The sequence below is a fragment of the Oreochromis aureus genome, linkage group 15, assembly GCF_013358895.1.
Source record: "Oreochromis aureus strain Israel breed Guangdong linkage group 15, ZZ_aureus, whole genome shotgun sequence".
Taxonomy (NCBI): Eukaryota; Metazoa; Chordata; class Actinopteri; order Cichliformes; family Cichlidae; genus Oreochromis; species Oreochromis aureus.
In genome coordinates, this window is record NC_052956.1 from 2,230,001 (window position 1) to 2,251,030 (window position 21,030).

Consider the following 21,030-nt stretch of genomic DNA (forward strand, 5'->3'; position numbering starts at 1 on the left):
ATCCATCTACTGTTCACTGATCATCAGAAATGGTCTCAGTGGAAGGACGGCTGTCATGAAGCCGTTCTAACTGAAGGGAGAGAAGGCTAAGGTATACCAAATTACACAAGAAATGGACCGAAAATCAGTGGCAGGTCTGATGTAGTGATGACTCCAAATTTGACATTTTTGGTTCAAATCATTGTCAGTATTTCTGGGGGAGGTCAGGAGAGAGTCTACAAGCATTTGTAAAATATGCTGGAGGCTGTGTATGCTTTGGGGCAGAATTTCAGCCGGTGGTGTTGGAGATCTTGTCAGAACTGATGGACTTATGAATGCAGAACAATACCTACAGATTTGATCCACCATGCAGTACCGTCTGGAAACTGTCTGATTGGTCTGATTGGCATTGGCTTCATTTTCCAGCATAACAATGATCCCAAACACTCTGTCAGTCCAGTAAAATCACTGCTGGATAGAAAAGCATGGATTGGCCTCCCCATTATTGAAGCGTGTGGGATCATCTTGACAGAGAACAGAACAAAAGTCAGCCAAAATCCAAAGAAGAGCTTTGAATGTCCTTCAAGAAGCCTGGAGAACTGTTCCTGACAGTACAACACACAAACATGTATATCTGCTAATTAACGATGAGTAGACTGACTCATAATAATAATAACAGAAGTCTGCTCAACAGAAAACAAAGCAGAAATATACCCATGGTCCATACCACACTGTAGCCCATATTAGCTGTCAGATAATTCTATTAAAATATTCCAAAAGTCTGATTCATTGACTACAATTGGTAGCGAAGCCAAGCAGACACTAATCAGCTACAGAACCCTGTGTCGGCACATCTGTCAATCAAAGTCTCTTATGAAAAAATAACACTCTGTAAAGAAATTAGCCAAAACTGTCACTTGTACTATTATTAACCCAAGCTTATTGGAAATGACTTGTTTTTGGAACCAGACTCAAATCGCCCCTAAAACTGCAGTTTTGGGCTCTGCTGCATTGGCCCTTTTTTTCAGTCAGTGAAGGCTGAATGTAACACAACATCACATTAGAAAAGCTACACACCTCCACCTAAAGGGTAGGCCTCAGGGTCAGGTGATGTTACATTTAAAAGTAACATCTGAAGAATGCTGAAACAGTATTCTGTTACTTTGTAATGCTTCGTACTGAGAAAAGTAACCAAGAGTTCATGTGTTACCAGACATTATTACGTTGGTAGCTTCTCTTCCAGCACCTAACCAACAACAAGCTTGTGAATTTCCCTTGCAATGTCTTAGCATTAGCTGAGCTGAAAGCTAGCTAGCTGTTCAGAAGACGCCACACTGGAGTGGTTCTCCTTACCCCTGGTGCTGTGGAGCTGCTGAGTTTAGTTAATAAAATAATTCAAATACTAATGATTTACCCCCAACACAGTGCATCAGTTACAACTGAGAATTAAGAGATTTTTAGAAAAAAGTAGTAGAAGAGCGTCAGAAGTCACATCGTGGTAACTCTTAGTAGTAAATACTGGTCAAGCTTCGAAAACGCTACATTTACACTTGCAGCATGGAAAACACTGGTGTCTGCGCTTTTAACCCTGAGCTTGCAATGATGACTTTTTGTTTAAAAAAAGCACAAAACTTCTAGTTGTCAAGCCTACAGCAATCGTGATGACATCATTAGTAGTTACTTTTTTCAGCCACAGATGACATTATAAAACTGCTGTCTCTGCACGAGTGCACCATGTTTGCTAGCTGCTACCCCGGGGGCAGTTTGTCATTTACATTTCGACGAACGAGACAAATCTGTCGAATGTACTATTTAGGCGTATTCCCAGCTAAAAGTCGAGCCTCTGCAGAAGCAGCCCAGATTTTGCAGCTCACCGTTTCTGTTTTGAATCGTCACCGTGCACAAAGGGAACAAGGCAGAGAGGACAGGAGCCTCGTTCCTGTGATAACCTATAAAGAATTCAGCACACAGATGGGCTGAGCTACCTGCAGTCCTGATGAAACACACTTCTTCTTTTTTTAAAGTTGGAGTCAAAGTCACTTTCCCTTTGCTGTACTCGTGTTAGTGTTTGGTAGCTGCTCGCAGGGATTTGCCGTATGGAAAGCCGCAAGGGACGCAAGTCGTCGAGGGATGTCGCTCAGTCACGAAACAAAGGGAATCGTACCTTAAAGCTCGTTTTCAGACAGAGGGGACAGGTGTCATTCTCGAACAGCAGGAGCAGAAAAACTCTTAAACCACTGATGTTTGTGTTCCTCTTTAGTGGCAAACTAACAAGCTGGTGTTCTGCTAACTTTACACTTTGTTTTCACCGTGGAGCGCTTACAGTGGCACAAGATTTATTATGGTCTGTCGTGAGGCACATTCAACACATTTCTCCTCAAACACTGAGTGAGTGGGAGAGAGAGAGCCAGGTGCAAAACAATCATCATCTGTCATCATATTCATTATAACCACATTCAGATGTGGTCAGGGGCACGCTGGGAGGGGGGTTGGTGGGAGGCCATCGCACTGCAAATTATATGTGCCGTGGGTTTGTTGCTAAGCGACTTTGTCACAATACCCCCGTGACCTTCCGACCCTGCCAAGCCTGGTGTTACTGTCCCCGTCTCACACTTGCATGTGCATGCGCGTGTGTGTGTTATCGAGACGATGGTGAGACTGCCGCATAGCAACCGAGAACAGCTGTGATTTCACTGTGGTTCGGACAAGCGTATGCCTGCGTATGCGTGTGCACGTGTGTGTGCGTGCAGTTTTGTTGTGCATTTGCAAGAAGCTGCTGTCACTGTTCATCTATGCGCACACCCACTACAGCATAATATGGCACGCTGTCACTTCCACAGCGTGATAACGGCAGAGACTCAATCAGCCAAAATGCCCCCCAACACACACACACACACACACACACACACACACACACACACACACACACACACACACACTCACTCAACCCTGTTGTCAAATCGCAGCCGAAAATAGAGAGCGGAGGGAGCGATGGAGCAGTCATTTCCCTGAAGATCCATTCATGTAAAATACTGTTATTCAAACCTCCCTCCCCCTTATTCAATAGTCTTATTCATCTCTCTCCTGACTGTAACACCAAACAGGCCTTGTCTTCTGCTTCCCAGCGTCAGCCTTTGCGCCTGTGCACGCACGAGCGGGCGCCTGTGCGTTGTTCTCAGCTCTTCTCCAATAAGAGGAATGTCCTTGGCCTGTCCGACCCTCGCTGCTCCCGCTGAGCCCTCCGTCAAACACCTAAGGCGGGCTCTCCCGTGCTGCTCCAGCCAATCGGGTACCCTGGCAGTTAATGACATCAGTTAGCGGAGGATCTTTAGGACTGGCCCCTCGAGGTGATTCGTCCGGGAGCGAGTGCTCTTATTGTTATGATGATTAAGTGTTATATGAAGGGCTATCAGAGGAGAGCCCCTTAATGAAAGTGGAGCGCAGAGAGCAGAGGCAGCAGCGGTGCCGGTGTTGGTAGCGCTGAGAGCTACAGAATTAGAAAGAATTGAGCTAGAAATAGAGTAACGTTGGAGGGAGAGAGGTGGGGACAAAAAAGAGGAGAGTTTTAAGGTGGAAGACGGAGAGATACTGTGAGAGGGAGCGAGAGGGAATGTTGGGCTGAATATTTAACAGCTGTGTCCAGACTTGCTGACTCCGGGTGTTCATGCTCTGAATGTACCATGAGAGGTGGACAGTGCGCACAGGAAACCGCTGTAAAAGAGCAAAAGGGGAAGAAGGAGAGGAAGAGAGAACAAGTGCACGTATGTGCAAATGCATCCAAATGTGCACGGTTTTGCCTTTTTGTAATTTGTATTCATCCGTGGATCCTTGCAGGAATGCGAGCATGCATGTGTGCGAGTGCGAACGCTGGAGATTCCCTGGCTGTTTGGTGAAAGCGTGGAACGCCCTGCCTCGGAGGAAAATTCCATCCCACGCTGTTGTAAATCATCAGGCTGGGATGTCCAACGTATTTTGTCATTTTCCTAACGTGCAGTTGTCATTCGCTTTTCTTTGTTGTGCCCCCCTCAGCCTCTCCTGTGGTTTTCACTCAGTCTTTTACTACATTTCCCAGAAAGCCTCTTGACTCTCCAACTTCCTCTCTCTTTTTGACACACAAGAATGTGGTTGAAACTTGTTGATTTTTATCTGCTGGCGTCTAATGTCCGTGTAGAGTTCCATCAGGATTTCTTAGTTGAGAAATCTGGAGTTCTGCCACTTTACTGAAGACCGCTACAAACTGAAATACTTTGTAAAGACACTGTTTACTGAAAAAAGTGAGACCTGTATCTTGTTATATTGTTATTTCTCTATGGCTTTGTAGCCTCAGTAGAACTATATTAATGTGAAGTTATGTTAAATTGGACTTATTATATTTTAGCTCTGCTTGAGTAGACACCAGAGCTTTGTGTCTGAGATGGACGTGTTGGCGGCACCTGATACATCATCCAAGCCAAGGGTAGAAAAGTGCTGCCTGAAACAGCATTCAGAGCAGACTGAAGCCTGAGCGTTTGGCACAGAGTTTATTTGTGTACAGTAACCTCATCATTTGAGTGTGTATGTATTACAGAAGAAACAGGACAGCATAATAGGCCAATTTTAAACTTTGCAAGCTGACTAAATACTGACTAATACATGACTTTGCATGTTTAAGGGTGTGTTTTTTATCTGGACAGTTTTCAACACTTCTAAAGTATTCTATTAGCATGGCCTCCACTGGAGAGCCGTAGTGCCACACACCCGAGTACCTTTTCTCAGGTGCACTGACTACTGAATTTACCCTTTCGACTCACCTTTCTGCCAACACATTAAAAGTTGCAGTCTTACGAGCCGAACAGCAACTATCACTGCTACTGTTACATAAGTAGTATGCTTTTTTTCTTTATTACGTTTCCATCTGCATTTTGTAACTGATGAAGTAACTTTCTCACTTTTCGAGGCTGAAACAGAGAATAGCTGTGGAGTATTTGAATGCTTTCAGGTAGAGATGCATAACGCATGCATTTGCTTCTTGTAGATGTGCTATGGAACACAGCTGCATAGACACATGACCCCTTTAGATGAGGCTATGGTGAACATAAGGTCATCAGCACACAGTCAGAGGTCTTAATACTGAGCCCATTCTGTCGGTCGGGTGTAATCAGTCTGTATGTCGGGTCACTGACAAAGTAAAAGTCTAACAATTTGATGACGAGGTGCAAAATGTGAGTGGTGTGCAGTGATTATTAAAGTGCTGCTGATATGCTGAGTGACTCAAGTTGGCTCAAAGCTGTTTCGATGGTGGTCTTTGGCCATATTTCAGTCCAGCTCAGGCACAATCCAGGCAGATCAGCTGATGACTTTCCTTATATCGCTCTACACATCCAGTTGACAAATCTCTGTTTAAGTTGCCTGCCTAGAGTTCCTACCCTCTTCAACCCGCTTTGCAACCCACCCCAGCTCCTCCTTTAATGCCTGTCATAGATGCTCTGTTCTGCGCTCTGCCCCTCTCAGGCTTGTTTGCACTCGAAAGGCCGGGGAGGGTTGGATACCAGAGACGTGCAGCCAAATATATATAACCACAGATGAAAATAATCTTCTTTTGGACCACAGTGGTCCTTACTGAAATGAATGCAAGTATTAGATTGCAGCACGAGTAGCCATTTTTTAGGGTGAGGGATAAAGTCACATAAGATTCTGTAAAGCCCCGTCATAGAGAGCAAACCGGTGTAGAGGTTTGGGATTTGATGAGCCATCAAAGTCATGGCTACACTCCTCCTGGATCGTGTTACCACATCTCCGCAGTTCCTGCGCACAACCACACAGCCCCTCGAGCCGGCTTAAGTGTTAGCCTGCCTCTGAGTGGGTACCTCGGTCGTCTTCAGGGTTAATGTCGGGCAGCAAACAGATGGACCCTTCTCAGTTTATTCAACAAACTCCACTATCACTGGCATTCATTTGGCACTTGACAGATGGAAACTTCCGACTTGGGTTCACGAACTGAAAGTATAAAAGAGAGGGTTTCAGATACCTCCTGAAGCGATACAGAGAAAGTAAAGACTTACAGTTGTTGCACTGGGGCTAATTCAGTTTGTGCTGAGGAAGAAGAGGCTCAGTAAAGCACAAGGTTTCCCTTACTTTCCTGTAAAAATCTCCGACCAACACTGAGCCTTCATCACATATTTTGCACTGGCAGAGAGAATGTCAGCACACACCCCCACCCTCCCCCTCCCACACATCACCCCTGGCTAAAGGAATGTAGTGGAAAACGAGGGACTCGAGATAGAAGATCAGAGGCCTTAATATGAACCACATTGTGTGTTGTTCTCCTATTTCCCATCTCCTGTGTTCTCCGCATCAGGAGTGAAACAGCCTTTGATGAATATCTACAAAGAGATTTGAGACTTATAAAGAGCGGCAATTTAGCCAGGTATGTTATCTTAAGCCTGGTAATTTGGGAATTCAATTCACTCATCGGGGGGAGCCTGCGGTGTTTATCGGGCTGACTCGCATCAGCGCCGTACATTGAAATAGAGGATCTGGGGGCTATCCAGTCAATAACTGACCGCATCTCAAAACTGAGGTTATCGCATCGCTTATCCCCACAGTTCCCTCCCTCTCTCGCACGCGTGCGCTCGTGTGCGAGAGTAGGAGTGCACCGTAACCGTGGATCAGGACCTGCCTTTCCCCTGAGTTACACATCTAATCACGGCAGCATCATCCCTCATCCCTAATTCTGTTGGCAGGGCCTGTCAAACAGCATACGCTGAAAGACGAGGTGACTTTGAGATGCTGCTAATGACCCTAGGATATAACTCCCCTCTGTCTTTTACTCCCACTCTCTCTTTCTTCCTTGTCCACTCCTGTCTTTATTACTCGCGGTCATGCTCATTCTTTTTCACTGCCTTTCTCTGGATCTGCAGATTAGAAAACACAACCCAGAGCAGGGTGAGTGGAAACAGGGAGTCATGCCTCTTTTTTTTTATTTAGTAAGTGGAAACACTGCGGAGCCAAGTCTTCAAGGGTCAACACGAAGACGAACTTCTGTTCAAATGTTATTCCACCTTTGTTTAAAGCGGGCAGCCCCGCAGATTAAAAACCTCCTCCATCACGAGAGGCCAAGCAAGACTCAGCATCCGCACACACACACACACACACACACACACACACACACACACACACACACACTCTCAAAGCCTCAGACAGAAAAACACACCCAAAAAAAAGCAAAAAGCAATCATAGTCGAGTACTGACTACTTTATAAACACTCCAGTAGACAACACTTCATCGTCAAACCAGCAGGCTCGTTGCCAAACCTATTTAAATCTTGACTGAACAAAGCAAAGGCAGCTCCTTATTGTGTCTGCCACAAGAACCTTCATTAACCATGTAAACTCAGCAAGTGAGCTTCAGATAATTTCACAGCCTGTTCCATGAAGAGGGAGACGAGCACATACAGGCACTCGTGCCTAATTTGGTTTTGAGAGAGACGACAAAAACAAATCACGGGACTGTAAAAAGACTTAGTTAACTGCTACATCGAGAGGATTCCCATATGTTTATATAAAAAACGGCAGGTGGATAGGCTGAAGAAGGGGTGGTGGCACCGATGAGCAGCAGAGCGCGGTCTGTAACGGAGTGGGTGACGGTATGTGGATATAAAACAATATAATCTAGTGTTTGCATGAAAGTGAAAAACTTTTTCTCTGTCAGCAAAAAGATTTTTTTAAAAACCCTCATGACCCAAATTCAGCTTTTGTCCTTTTAAAACCACTCACTCCGTTGCACAAGTTTTTCCTACTTCCCAAAATAGCTTCGTTTTGTTTCCATTCAGCCTAAGCGACTACAAAACAAGCTGCAAAGGTTGTGACTGTGCTAAGATGGGCAAAACATCACCAGCTTCAGACGTTTACACACATGCTCTGCAGCTCTGAATGCCAATGTGCAGCAGTAGATGCTCTTTAACCTGCCTGCTGTGTCCTGCACGCGCGACCCTATTAAGCACGCCTTAATAGGATTCCTGGATCTTCCGGTACGATTCTTCCAGCATTTTCTGGAGTTTGTGCTAAAATTGCTGCGTTTTCCTAGTTATCTGAATTTCACCAGCTTCACCACCACACCAGGTTCAGGATCTGGAGGTGAGGCTTTGCAGCATGAAGCATTTCTTATTGGTCACTTAGTTGCAGAGTTGTTGTAGTTTTGTGTTTTCTTTTGACTGTTTTGCTTTTACTTCAGTCTCTTTCCAGGGTTTGTTTCAGTTCAGTTTTTAATGTTTTAAAATGTTTTGCTTTAGTTTTTATTAGTTTCATTGTTAGTTGTAATCTTTTTAATTTTTATTGTATGCAGGCTGTAAGTCAGATGCAAGATTTAGGTACAGAAAGCAGTGACACAGTCTTCCAGATATCCAGAATAAAAACATCTGTTATCAGGCACGAAGTGGTAACGTTTTTATCAAACAGATACTAAAACTAAGAATATTTCCTCCGTGTTTCTACTGAATTTTAGTTTGTTTTCCACGTTTGCAAAATTGTTTCAGTTAGTTTTCATTTTTTTCAAAAGGATACTTTTTACTCCTAAAAATCTCGGATGAGCTGGAATCTCAGAGGTCAAGTTTTTGGAAAACCTTGTGAATGCGATAAATGGAGAACAAGGTGACGTAGGATTTTAAAATTGATACCACAGGTGTGTCTACTTTTTTTATTTTAATTTAGGTATCTAAATATTGTTTCACGTCTACTTTTAGTTTGTAGTTTGCATTTAGTTGACGTTAATAACCTTGCTTAGTTGCAACCTTTTACTATTTCTAAGCATTAGAAATCTGTAGAGTCAGTATCAGTAGTATCATCGGTGTTTGCCTCACTCATCGGGTTAAAAAGAGAAGTGCATTAAAAACTTAACGTCAGTTCACTGTACCTGAATTTTATCGATAGACGAAGCCATGAGTACACAAACATGGAAAAAGCTTTTAGGCCGTCCACACTCTGTCACTTTAAGAAAGTATTCGGATAACTGGGATTAATATACTTGGAAAGCTGTCAGCAAATAAAGCCCGTGTTCAATGTATCTACGGGATAAATCAGTCCTCTAAGTGCCGGAGGATGCCCTGCGGAGAAAAAGAGCCTTTTTGCGACTCCGTTCAAGCGATAGCTCATATCACTTTTTCTCTTTTGGCCTGTTTGCGAGTTTGTAAACAGCCTGAATTTTGTTTTGTCAGCATTCGGAACACGTTTCAGTTGACATAAGGTATCTTGTGCGGCGTTAAAAACAGCTTGTGGGAGTGGGAGGGAGGAGTGAAGGATGTAAGCAGAGTTGTATCATCAGCAGAAGCCGTGCAAGTATCGTCAGCAAAGGCAGGCCGGAGAGGACCGCATAGGTTACTGACAAACTGCTGCCTCACCCCCTCGTCCTTCCCGTTTCACTATTTTTCAAATTCCACTTTCTTTTCACGCAACTGGAACGCAATTTCTTTCCACCTCTGGGACAAGAGTGATCTACTAAACTCTTTAGTCCTTGCTAAACACAAGGCGGTGCGGTTTCTCGATCGCAAACTTCTGTCAGCCACTTTGAGCTGTTTTGGTTATTGATTCCAGTCTGTGGCCAAAGCCGGAGAGCTGGGGAAGCCAAAGAGGGCAAACCTTTGGAACCGGACAGGCTCTTCCAGCGCTTGTTGCCATGGTTTTTTGTTGTCGGGACAAACTGTCGACCAGTGGCTGAGCGCCTGAGCTGCTGTTTGTTAAAGATAAGTGGAAAAGCCAGAGGGGAGAGAGACAGACAGACACAGAGAGGGAGCCCTGCTTCTTCTTCCTTTTTTTTTTGACTGCAGGACACCCGACTGAAAAACACTCACCACCTCAAAGCTTCATCCACCCCACTCTCCCCTGAATGCGGGGATCCCGATAGATCACGCTCCCCTCTTTAAACCGTTCGCTGAGCCTTTCTCCTTGCGCTTTTGTGACCCACACTCCTCTCTGCCCACTATCAAAGCTGTGTTGGCTGTGCTCTGGCTGCTTTGATATGGTATAGTGTTTCTGGCAGTCTCCCTTTCTCTTTCTTTCTCCCTCTCCCCTGCTCTCGCTCTGTCTCTCCCTCGCGTTGTCTCTCCTTTCCTACAGTATTATAAAAGAGCACTGAGCGCCAACAGGGACCTGCTCACTGTCAGAAAGAAAAGGCAGGGAGGCCTTAGAGGGAGAGCGGGTGGGGGGGATTGGGTGATGGAAGGAGAGGCGGAGGCAGTCAGATAGTGTTATCTTTATTACTGTTATAATTATGATTGTTGCCGATGTCATCTCAGGTTTGATAGCATCTTTATCAGATCTGACCTTGGTATTAGATCTGGTTATTGTATAAGGATCCTTTTAAACTACTTACTTTAGGTTCTGCTACACTGGTGGGTCTGGTCAAGAGCGACTCGGTGTACACTCCATTGAACCGTACTAGTTTTACATTTAAATAAATGAGCTCTTATTTTATCTTAAATCCAAAGAATAATAACACTGTGAGGTTTAAGTGTGGCTCTGGAGCTCTGAGGTAATTAGCATAGCTTAGCATCACGATGGACGGAAAGCTAATGTTACAAACATAAATATTCAGCTTTTAAAGCCTGTTAATGTGAAGAAATTTCTTTGCTTGTCTTACTCAGATACTAAAATGTGTAAATGATGTTATTTAGCAGTAAAAGTTACATGTAATCGTGTTTTTTAAAGAAAGATGAATTTAGATATACAGATTGTATAAATGGTGTGTGAACCAGCGTTTTTAGAGTCTCTAGTTTGGTATCGGCCTTTGGAAACTGGACACAGTTATGTGAGAGATTAGAACTGGTCAGCTGGCGCTAGAGCTAACTAGCTTGCATCTGTTGGTGTATCTGTTCTTCACTCTGGTATCAGTAGGGATGCTAGTCACGTGTACTTACTGGAAAAGCTGAACAGGCGGCTCTTGAACAAGCATGGTGTGGACCTGGGTGGATCGCCTCTTGGGTTTTTCATACATTGTGACTCTAAACATAATGTTTTACCCATTTAGTCCTAAAACTAGCAGTTGGAATCATAAACTCATCACGAGTATGTTTACTAAGTGAGCTGCAACGTCTCTTTCTAAGACTTATTATTGCAACACGAGGATTCCCCCTCCCTCGCTGGCCGTGAGAAACGATGCAGGCTTGAGTGGACTCGACTTTAAGACTCTGAGGTTATAGCCATCTTTCTAATACAGTCTGTGTGTTCTGCTTTGGTTAAACTGAAACAGGAGTGTGGGTTAATGCTATATTTATATTTATATAATGCATTTCTAGTCTTACTAACCGCTCAAAGTCACAAACAGCCATACATTCATACAGCACTTTGGTCTGTACACTTTAAGGACTTCAGGTTGCTTACATACAGTACATACAGGGACTAATGCCATGCTGGACAATGCACTGACTTGGACAAAGTGTGCGAGAAAACGCTGGCCAGAGTAAGTGAGTAACCAAGTGAGAGTGCCCAAATGTCCGATTGCATGTCGGCCTATGGTGTGTCATGGCCATAACCGTGGAAGTCTAAAGCCTTGGGCCTGGGCTTTTTTTAAGCTTGACCTGACTGTCACAGGCAGTTCTGCACACACAGTCTAGCCCTGCACTCCACCAAGGGACCTCCAGGCTGCACACACACGCACACACACACACACACACACACACACAAGTCACCTTCAAGCATCCACATTCGCGGCCTCAGTTTGTGTGTGTGTATTTCTGACTCTGATTGTTCGCCATCCGCGGAGAGAGAGGTGGGGGGGGGGGGATAAGCGTGACTTCATGATCGCTGGCTGCTGATGAATCATCCCAAACTTACTCTGTGTTTGCCTGATGCAAATGTCTGTTTGCTTTGTTGGTTAGCCTACTTTGGAGGATGGAGGCTGTGTGTGTGTTCGTCGTCTTGAATTATTCACTAGCAATATTTGATTTGGCTTTTTTCTTCTTCTTCTTTTTTTTACACCGTACATTACACATGTCCGTTCTCAGCTTCCTTGAGTAAAGCAGCCTGGTGCTACTCTTAAAGCACAACCAGTGACCCTGTGAATTGATGCATTTTATGTTTTCATTTTTCAACTTGAAAGTTCTGGGGCTCAGTTCCCCTAAATATACTGTATATTATGTGCTTATTATCTGCTTAGTTGCTTTGCCAATAGACAGTGGGGATAATGTTTAATCCTCTGGCAGAGCAGGCTGTGGACTCAAACTTGCAATATTAAGCGTGCATTGCAACACAAGGGTCCTGACCTTTCTTTGTTAAGTTTCTTATGCCTTATTAATTATAGCTTTGATTTTGTGCTTTTGGCAGTAAGTAGTTGGAACAAACAGCTCAAGGTAATATTTTGCACTCACTTGAGTTTTCTGAACAACTGTCTGAACCTCAGAGATGGTTTAATTTTCACTTTTCACCCAAATCATGTATTTATTCCTCGTAGTTAAGTGGCTGACATTTTAGAGTCAACAGTGTCCGTCGGTAAGTTGTTTCACTGCTTAACTAACGGACCAGAGTAATAAAGATTCTGTACTAAATTCCACGACATCCATCTGAATTCCTTTGTTCTGTCTCTGTAGCTCCAACAGCAGGTCACAGTGTTTCAGTGAAATATCTTTCTGAAGCCACTTGGTTTTCAGGGTTTTCGATTAGGTGGTAGTACTTGGTACCAGGTACTTTTTTTAGTGCCTGCTCGTTCACAGTTCCAAGGGAGCTGATTGGTCAGTCGATGGCGTCACTCGATGAGTCATGAGAGCACAAAAACTCCTTCAGGAAAATCAAAACTGCCACTTTTGAAATGTGGCAGCGAGGGAAATGGCTACACAAAAATAAACACAGACTGAGCAGCAGATAGACGTCCTCCATTGTTGTGTTGTACTTGTGTTATATACAAATGGTGTCATGGGACTTTCGGCTGCGTTGCTATGACAATCCCACACACATAATCAGTTTTAATGGACCAAAACCAAGTGTAGTGGAGTCGAGTTGGTACTAGTGGAAAAGAGGCGTAAGGTCGTAGTCACACAGCCCTAGAGACTGGTCAGAGGCTCTCTGGTAGCTACCAGTCATTAGAAACTGGATGATTGAGCATGCATCAAGACATACCAGTCATTAGGTTGTATTTCCTGACTTTTTCAAGTGGCTGCTTGAGGTAGCTGGCACTCACTTGGTAAAATATGGTCACAAAACCCCTTGTGATTTCTTTAGTCAGTGACTGATTACTGCAGTTGACTATAGTTTGCATAGAAGGCGGTCTGACTTGTCTGTGGACTTTTTCCTCGCCGAACGGTTCAGAAACAGTTAAAAGTGAAGTGAAAATCAGAAACTTTCACCTAAAAACTAAAAGTTGTCCCTTTGAAGTCTGTTTGTTTCAGTTGTTAAGGCACAACCTTTATTTTGAAGGCGTTTCCTTCACTGTTTCTGGCTTGTGTCGCACTCAGTGGTTAGCCGACAGTGTTTGCAGGCAAGTCAGCATCGTCCGTGCAAACCACAGGTGACTGTGACAGCCTGCTGCTGACCATAGTCTATAAGTACGTTCAATAAATAGAAACAAAGTGCAAAACTAAATACAGACATAACTCATGATGGTGTAAATGTTAACACTTGTCAAGACCCACCCCCTTATATAAATCAAACCAAACTTTATTCAGGCTGCCTGCATTCACGTACACATAACAATAGTCATGAAAAACAGCATGTGGAATAGTTTTTACATTTTCAGTGCAATAATATGAGTGTATTTTCTCCATTTAAACTATAAACATATACAATAAATGCAAAAACAAACAAACGGTCTATGATTGACTATATTACCTGTAACAGAAGAACCTTAAATATTCAAAGAGCGGGTCAGTTAATGTACATTTACTATATTTTGATTGAGGTAAAATGCAATGAAATCTAACAAACAAACAAAGAAAATAGCCAACAGATGTAAAAATGAGAACAGGCCATCAAGTTGTAACACTGTAACATGTTCATATGCACATGTGTTTGCAGCAGCTTTAGCTGCCAGGCAGCTGAGAGCAGCCGCCAGGACAGAGGGGTCAGGAGGCGTCCTGAGGGACGCCCTCACCCCTGACCTTCATCCCGTAGCTCTTTGCTGTTGTGGATGACATAAAAGAAGAACACAGTGAGACCTTATAGGATGTGATTGGCCCTGCTCCGCTTCCTTAAAGCAGTCAGAAGGCCTGATATTTGTCACCAGGGAAAAGCAGGAAATGCAGAGGGTGGACGGGGGAATGATTTCATGGGTTGAAAATTGAGAACATCACAAGGGTTCCTACAACCTTTGTTGACATATATGTAGCAGAAGTTATTATTTCCCAGTCTCTGAGAGAGTTCTCAATTTCTCCTTCTCTCTGTTGGTCTTCCTCTCCCCTTCCATCCATCCGGTATATGTGTAGGAGGGATAAAGGTCGTCCTTTTGTCATCAAAACTCCAGATTAGTTTTGCCTCGGTGCATCTGACTCTCCGCTTTATCACTGTGGCCAGAGGAGCCACAAGGTTCAGCTCACCCCTCTGCAAAGTAATAACTCCTACCAGCCACTATTCTATTCTTTGCTGCTATCTGCTACACTACTATTACTACTCCATTCTGGGGTAGGGGGGGATTATTTTCGTGGCACTGGCTTTATTGGGCCGTATAGTAAAGACAGACAACGAGAAGGGGGAACGGGAAGATATGACATACGACATACAGTTTGTGTCACAAGCCACCATCAAACTGACAAAGTTGTAAGAGTCGCTTGATGCACTGAGGCCCAGAGCAGAGCTAAATGAGCTGCTGACAGCATGTCTCAAGCCTATCTGGCTTTTATTTTATTATTTGTGCATTGATGTGGTTTCGGGGTTTTTTGTAATTTGATGACTTGGGGATTTTGCTGAAAGTCAGTTTGGCTAATATCACAGCAGACTCCACAACAAGGCGGAGAAATGAAGGATATTATTGAAATGTTTCCTCTGGCTTTCGGCGCTGTGAACGACTGCAAGTAAGACAGAAAAAGCTGCCAATGGGGAACGGAGATCTTCTGAGGATTACGTAAAAGTGGCATGTGATTTCGACAAGTGTCTGCAAGAGCATGAATGCAGCGCGAGATGATTACACTGTCAATTAGAGCGCATGAATTAGCGTACAGCCTGTCCACTCAGGGGTTTGTTAACCTTCTCCCCTCCGTGTAAACACCGGTCCCCTCTGCCTTCAGCTACAGAGACTGCCAGGTCAGAGGTCAGCAGGGGTACATCAAGGTCACTGACAGTTTTCAGAGCGATGATGTTCTCTGTTTCCGTCTAAGGTCTTAATGTTGTTAGCTCTCAGTACAGCTCATTGAAACCTTCAATTTGCCGTCCTTTTTTAAATCTGTTAAATCAAGTTAATTGATCCACTATTAGCTCTTGAACCTAAAATAGCACTCTGACCAGCTCCTTCCTGTTTTTTTACACCTGTGACAAGAAAAAACGCTGGATTGATTTAAAAAAAAATGTTTTATTTTAAATCTTGCACACCTTGAAAGCCGAGGATCCGTTGAGCTGAAAACATGCAGCAGGACGGGGAACTTTAGCTTTGTCGGTCCTGTGTCAGACACACTGACTTAGGAAAGCAAGGCCCTTTGAAAAGGAAACATAATTGCTCCTAAACGTAGCTCACATTTAGCCTTTTGGTTGGTTCTTTTTTTTCCAAGGAATGAAGCTTCAGGTGTGTTTACTACTTAACAAAATTAACAGTCTGAGTCCCACTTGTGTTTTCTGATCTAAGGCTGAAGCACAATTTACAAGAGTATGGGATACTGTAATATTTAAAATATATATGAAAAAATGCCATTTTGAGAAAATAACTCATTTCGAGTTAGCTCTGCCAATTAGGAAGCTTTGTGAAGTTGTATCATTTCCTTGTTACCTGCAAGCAGAAAGCTAAAGGCATCCGCTGTCCAACAGCTGATTGCAAACCTTCCTGCTATGCTATCATTCACTAGAAGGCATTCAAAGCTGAAGAACGTGGCGCCAGTTTGTTCACATTGACAGCTCACTGATCCTGTCACTATCCGAGTGCTCGTGCATATGCGTCATCTGCTTCTGGGAAAAGGGCATCCTTCATGGAGCGTCCAGACTGGCAGAGCTGACGCAAAAGTTCAAAAGAAAAAAAGTCAGAATTTTGACTTATGAACTCAAATTTTTGAAATATCTAATTTGAAATTTCACATTTCAGTGGCTGAAAGAGCTTCCACATAAATGAGATGAGTTGATGACCTAAACATCATAGATTGGCCAATTTTCCATGTATACCCTGTCAAGCTTTCTGGGTCAGGATACCCTGTCCAAACATCTGATTGGTGCTTCCATAGTTCCTAACTGAGTCCCATGGATTTTGAATTCATGGCAGCATAACGTTTGCGAGTGCACAGCCCATCACTTTTCTTTTGGATGGAGTTTTCATTGTCCATATTATCAGGGTGCAGAGGAACAGTGCTGGTGTGGTGCCAGGGTCACAGAGAACAGGCACACTGTACAGAGCTCAGCTGCTTGTAATTGTATTGGTATGCACAGACACTTGCATGAAGAATGCACTAGACAGCTAGTCAGAAAGTGTACTTACAGTCCAATGCGCACGTGCACGCACACACACACGCATGCACACACATAGACAAACGCAGTAAAAAAACACATGCGCACGCTAAGCCAAATGTGGACATGCCAAACAGAGCCGAACACAAATCAAAACAAAGCATGCAAACACAAAGGAGATCCAGCGAATGAAGAAGACAGAGAAAATAGCACAGTCCCATCTGTCAAACAAATGTGAGGATGCTTCTAACACGCGCGCGCGCACACACACTCGCAGCGAGCGTTATTTAGCCTGAACTTGAGCGATAGCTGCCTTTGTCCTTTAGCAGTTGGTCCTGAGGGCTTCGCAGTAGAAGTTGCATGAAAGTTTGTTTAGAGCCAAGCAAGTGTGTTAAGCTTTATGAGAGCCCATGGGAGACATGGTAGCACACACACACACACACACGCACACACACACATCCCCTCATACACACACATGCACACTCAGGCACGAGGCTTGGGCGGCAGCTCGCGATGGCCCCAACCAACAGTGAGGAGTTTGTTGTCATAGCAACAGTAAAATGAGATGACTTTACTGTCAGCCGTAATGTTTCATGGCCCCCTTGCCGCTATGGCAACATAACAAGGAGGAGGAAGAGGAGACAGAGAGAAAGAGAGCATCTGAGCCATCGCTGCATTCCGGTGGACTCCTACTAGGAACAATGTCACTCCGATGCCCTTTCTTCCTTCTCAAGACAAACACACACATGCACCGTGACAAGCCTGTCAAACACATGCATAAATACGCACACACACACGCACACCTCGAAAAGCCTGTCAAGCACTCTTCCCACCTCGCCCATCCCTTTGATTATGCTCTCACTATTTTCAGCTATCGTCACCGGGGCAATTTGAATTCATTATGCTCAATGTCAATATTGGTGCAGCACCACTGTACCTTCAGACAGGTACAGCTTGTTGAATGAGCGCGCGTGCTGTCAAACAGTGCGAGGACTGGAAAAGAGGGACGAGAGAAAGAAGAGAGAAACGAGATCAAAGCTTCGCCGAGCGTGTTCCTGCGTCCGTGGAGACCGTGAGATGGAGCGGCGAGGTGACTGTAGGCTGGCCGGCTATACGTGGAGCAAGCGCTATACATCACCGTTCTATATTTAGCTCCGTCCTTCCGCTGCAGCCCGTCGGCACCGTTAAAGAGAGTTATCTGTGCTGGGAGAAAAGTGAGAAAAGGGCGAGATGGGAGGGAGATGAGGCAGAGGAGAAAAGGAGATGAGTTGTTTTGCTCTGTTGCCATGGTGACGCGGCGGGCCAAAGCTGTAGCGAGCTGACAGTTGTCACTGCGCAACGGCTCGCCACGGGTGACAGCTGTCAGTCAATCATCCAGAGTGAGGGGACAGATCGGCTGATGATCACCTTGGATTAGAGAGCGATCGCACCACACAGGGGCCGGCCAGAGCGTAGCTCCACTTAATCCCCGTGTCCTAATGGTGTGTGTGTGTGTGTGTGTTTTCATCTGCTTTTACATTCACAACCTTTTAGAATCCCTGCTCGTGTTTGCATGTTCATCCGGACCTGTGCAGATTAGATTTAGATTTGCATTTTCACGTGTGTGCACGTGTGCATCCAAGCAAGAGTAGGCATGGGTGTCTCGTCTCTGAAACGTGTTCAGAGCGAGCGGAGCAGATTACATTTTGCTGTAGCCGCTGCCTGGGTCCTTCCCACAGCTGTCTGTGCTAGAGGACAATCAAAGGCCCGGTTGCGAGCCTTCTGATTGTGGTGTGATACTCAGACCCGTTCCCCTTCAATTACGGCGCTCTGCCTGCGTGTAACGAGCACAGCATCGCTCTTATGTTAGCAGAATAATGGTCTGATTAGAATAGGGATAGATTTGAACTCATGCTGTAATTTGTTTTGCTCTTTTCTTTGCAAATTTTCCCATCGCATCCCTATCACATCCTGCTGTGGAACTAAGTCTGACCGTCGGACTCCGTTTCTAATGTTTCAAATCCACCAGATAAAGGGTTTTTTTCTTCTTCTGCACTCATTTGTCGCAGCACGTTTGACAATTACATTTTCTCCTGCTGGAGAGATGTTAAATCACCAGCGTAATTTCTGTGACCCCGCAACTGTAAGACCTTTAACAGTACTCATATGTTATGACAGCAACCCCATGTAATGTCAATACTTTGCTGGTACGCTAGTAATTAGAGGGTAGTTGTACAGGGCAGGATTTCCTCAACCGATGAAGCACTAAATTTGCTGTTTCAGTCAGAAGTGGATAGAAAGCCCAGGAGAGAAATGATGATGTATACTTTCTCCTTCAGATCTAACACAGCCTAATTGGGAATGTGGTCAAAATCTTGTTACGTGCCTCCACCCTTTGGCCTTTAACAAAAATGAATGAACCAACAGTTTCATCAGCTAACGTTGTTTCTTTTCTCTCCTGCTCCCCCCCCCCGCTGCCTACAGGAGTGAGCCTTGGGCTGGATGGGACCCACCATGCCCCCCAGTAAGAAGGCCCAGAGCCCCAGTAGTGGAGCCAGTGCCTCGCAGGGCATGAGCCCGCCGTACCGGCAAGGTGACGCCGCCACGGCGGCATCTGAAGCCGAGGCGGCTGACCTCTCCCTTTCCCTGTCCGCCTCCTTCTCCAAGGCCGAAGACGAAGAGCTCACCAGCCTCTCCTGGCTCCACGAGAGCACGGACCTCCTCAACAGCTTCAGCCATTCTGGGCTTCGTAGCGTTTCCCCTCTGCAGGACCCCGACGGCCAGCACCCTCGCTCGCCCTCCTCCTCGTCTCCCTCCCCAGACGACCCCCTGCTCGGTGACGCGCACTCAGCGTACGACTTGGCGGCGGGGGCCAACCGAAAACCTCCGTACTCCTTCAGCTGCCTGATTTTCATGGCCATCGAGGATGCGCCAAACAAGCGGCTGCCGGTGAAGGATATCTACGGCTGGATTCTGGAGCACTTCCCTTACTTTGCAAGCGCCCCCACAGGCTGGAAGAACTCAGTGCGCCACAATCTGTCGCTCAACAAGTGCTTCAAGAAGGTGGATAAAGATCGCAGCCAGGTAAAGAACGTCAATGTTACTTTGAGGAATGTTGCATAATCGCTCCTTCCACGGTCGTTTGGAAAACAAGGTTTATTGTTGATTTTCAGCTTAGTCATCGACATCATCATCAGACAAATCAAAGCCAATCAAATCTGATATTTTCAATTTTCATTGAATCATCTCTTTTTTTCCACATGCATGCACAAAATTACACAAGATTATCACGAGTTTATTATCATGTTTCCCAGTTTGACTGCCGGTGCTGTACTTTGGGAGAACAAATGGACTGTCAGCACAGTTAGCAGTAAATTGTGCATCAGCTTGGTTTAAATATTCTCCTTTCTAAATTTTGCACTTTGAGAAAGAAACTCCCAGAAATACATATGCAAAGACCTCCCTGTGCTGTCTTTGGAAATGCACGCAGTACTTTTTTGATGCTCATTTTGTGCAATTAATCTTTGCTCAATATTAACAAACTCGAACATGATTTGCTCAGCTCAGCAAGCACCATAGAAAGCATTGATTTATGCACATGAAAAGGCTCAACACTGCCAACTAGTGTTTTGGATGTGGAATTGCAGCGCTCCGAAGTCCTGTAAAACATTCGAGATGGTAGCTGGCAGGTTAGACTTGATAAGGCAGAGCCACGATGGTCTGTATACATACACTGATAGTGATCGCCATGTGGAATGACATGTTAGTCTAGTGAAAGTTGTTGTAGTAAAGAGCTGAAAATGCATTATTCGTGATCCAGCTATCATGCCTTTCCATTTTATGTTTAAAAATGAAAAAAATGAGTTATGAATTGAAACTGTGCCCTCAAACTTGTAACGGATTATGGATTTGGAGAACCGTTTCATCCTTACTCCTGATTCTTTTCCTAATCTATATCGTATGTACCTGTGATGTACAGCATCACTGTAGCCAGATGGTAAATACAGGCCCATTATTCGCTCTCTCATGTGTGGTTATAGCTTATTTCACAGCCAGACAGTTATCAGCGCTTTGCAGGCATATCCAACTTGAAGTCAAACATATTCTGTATTTTGTCTACAGCTGTACCAGATTCGGCCTTATCAATAGTTGATGATCTCTGCTTTCATAGTTCTCTTTCACTCCGATGATATGTGCTTCCCCAGTGGGAACAGCATTTCGCTTTTGATTTAAGACTTGATACAGTCTTTTATACCGGCGTTCTCATCCCGACTTTACTCCATTAAAGACTCGGGGTAAACGGGGAATGAATCCCTCACTCAATTAGCGCTAAATTAATACTGGAGGATTTAATAACACAGATGCCAACAGACTTTAGATTCCATCTCGCCCGCGGGTGTCGGGGGTGGGTGGTGAAGGTTGGGCACAAACAGTGAGGATCAATGCTAGCTTTGCTTGTTTAGCTGATTGCGATCATACTGGGGGGATATGAGAGCTCTCTGTGCTCTCCTTGACCAGCGTGTGAATCTGAAC

General features: G+C 44.7%; 1 protein-coding gene across 1 annotated transcript in view; it reads left to right on the forward strand.

Moving 5' to 3' along the window:
• ches1 (checkpoint suppressor 1) overlaps positions 1-21,030 on the forward strand; it is a 63,823-nt gene that overhangs the window by 8,705 nt on the left and 34,088 nt on the right. The window contains exon 2 of the mRNA XM_031733873.2: positions 18,982-19,581. Within this exon, the coding sequence (XP_031589733.1) occupies positions 19,000-19,581 (582 nt within the window). The 5' untranslated portion in view covers positions 18,982-18,999. The remainder of the gene's footprint in view (positions 1-18,981; positions 19,582-21,030) is intronic.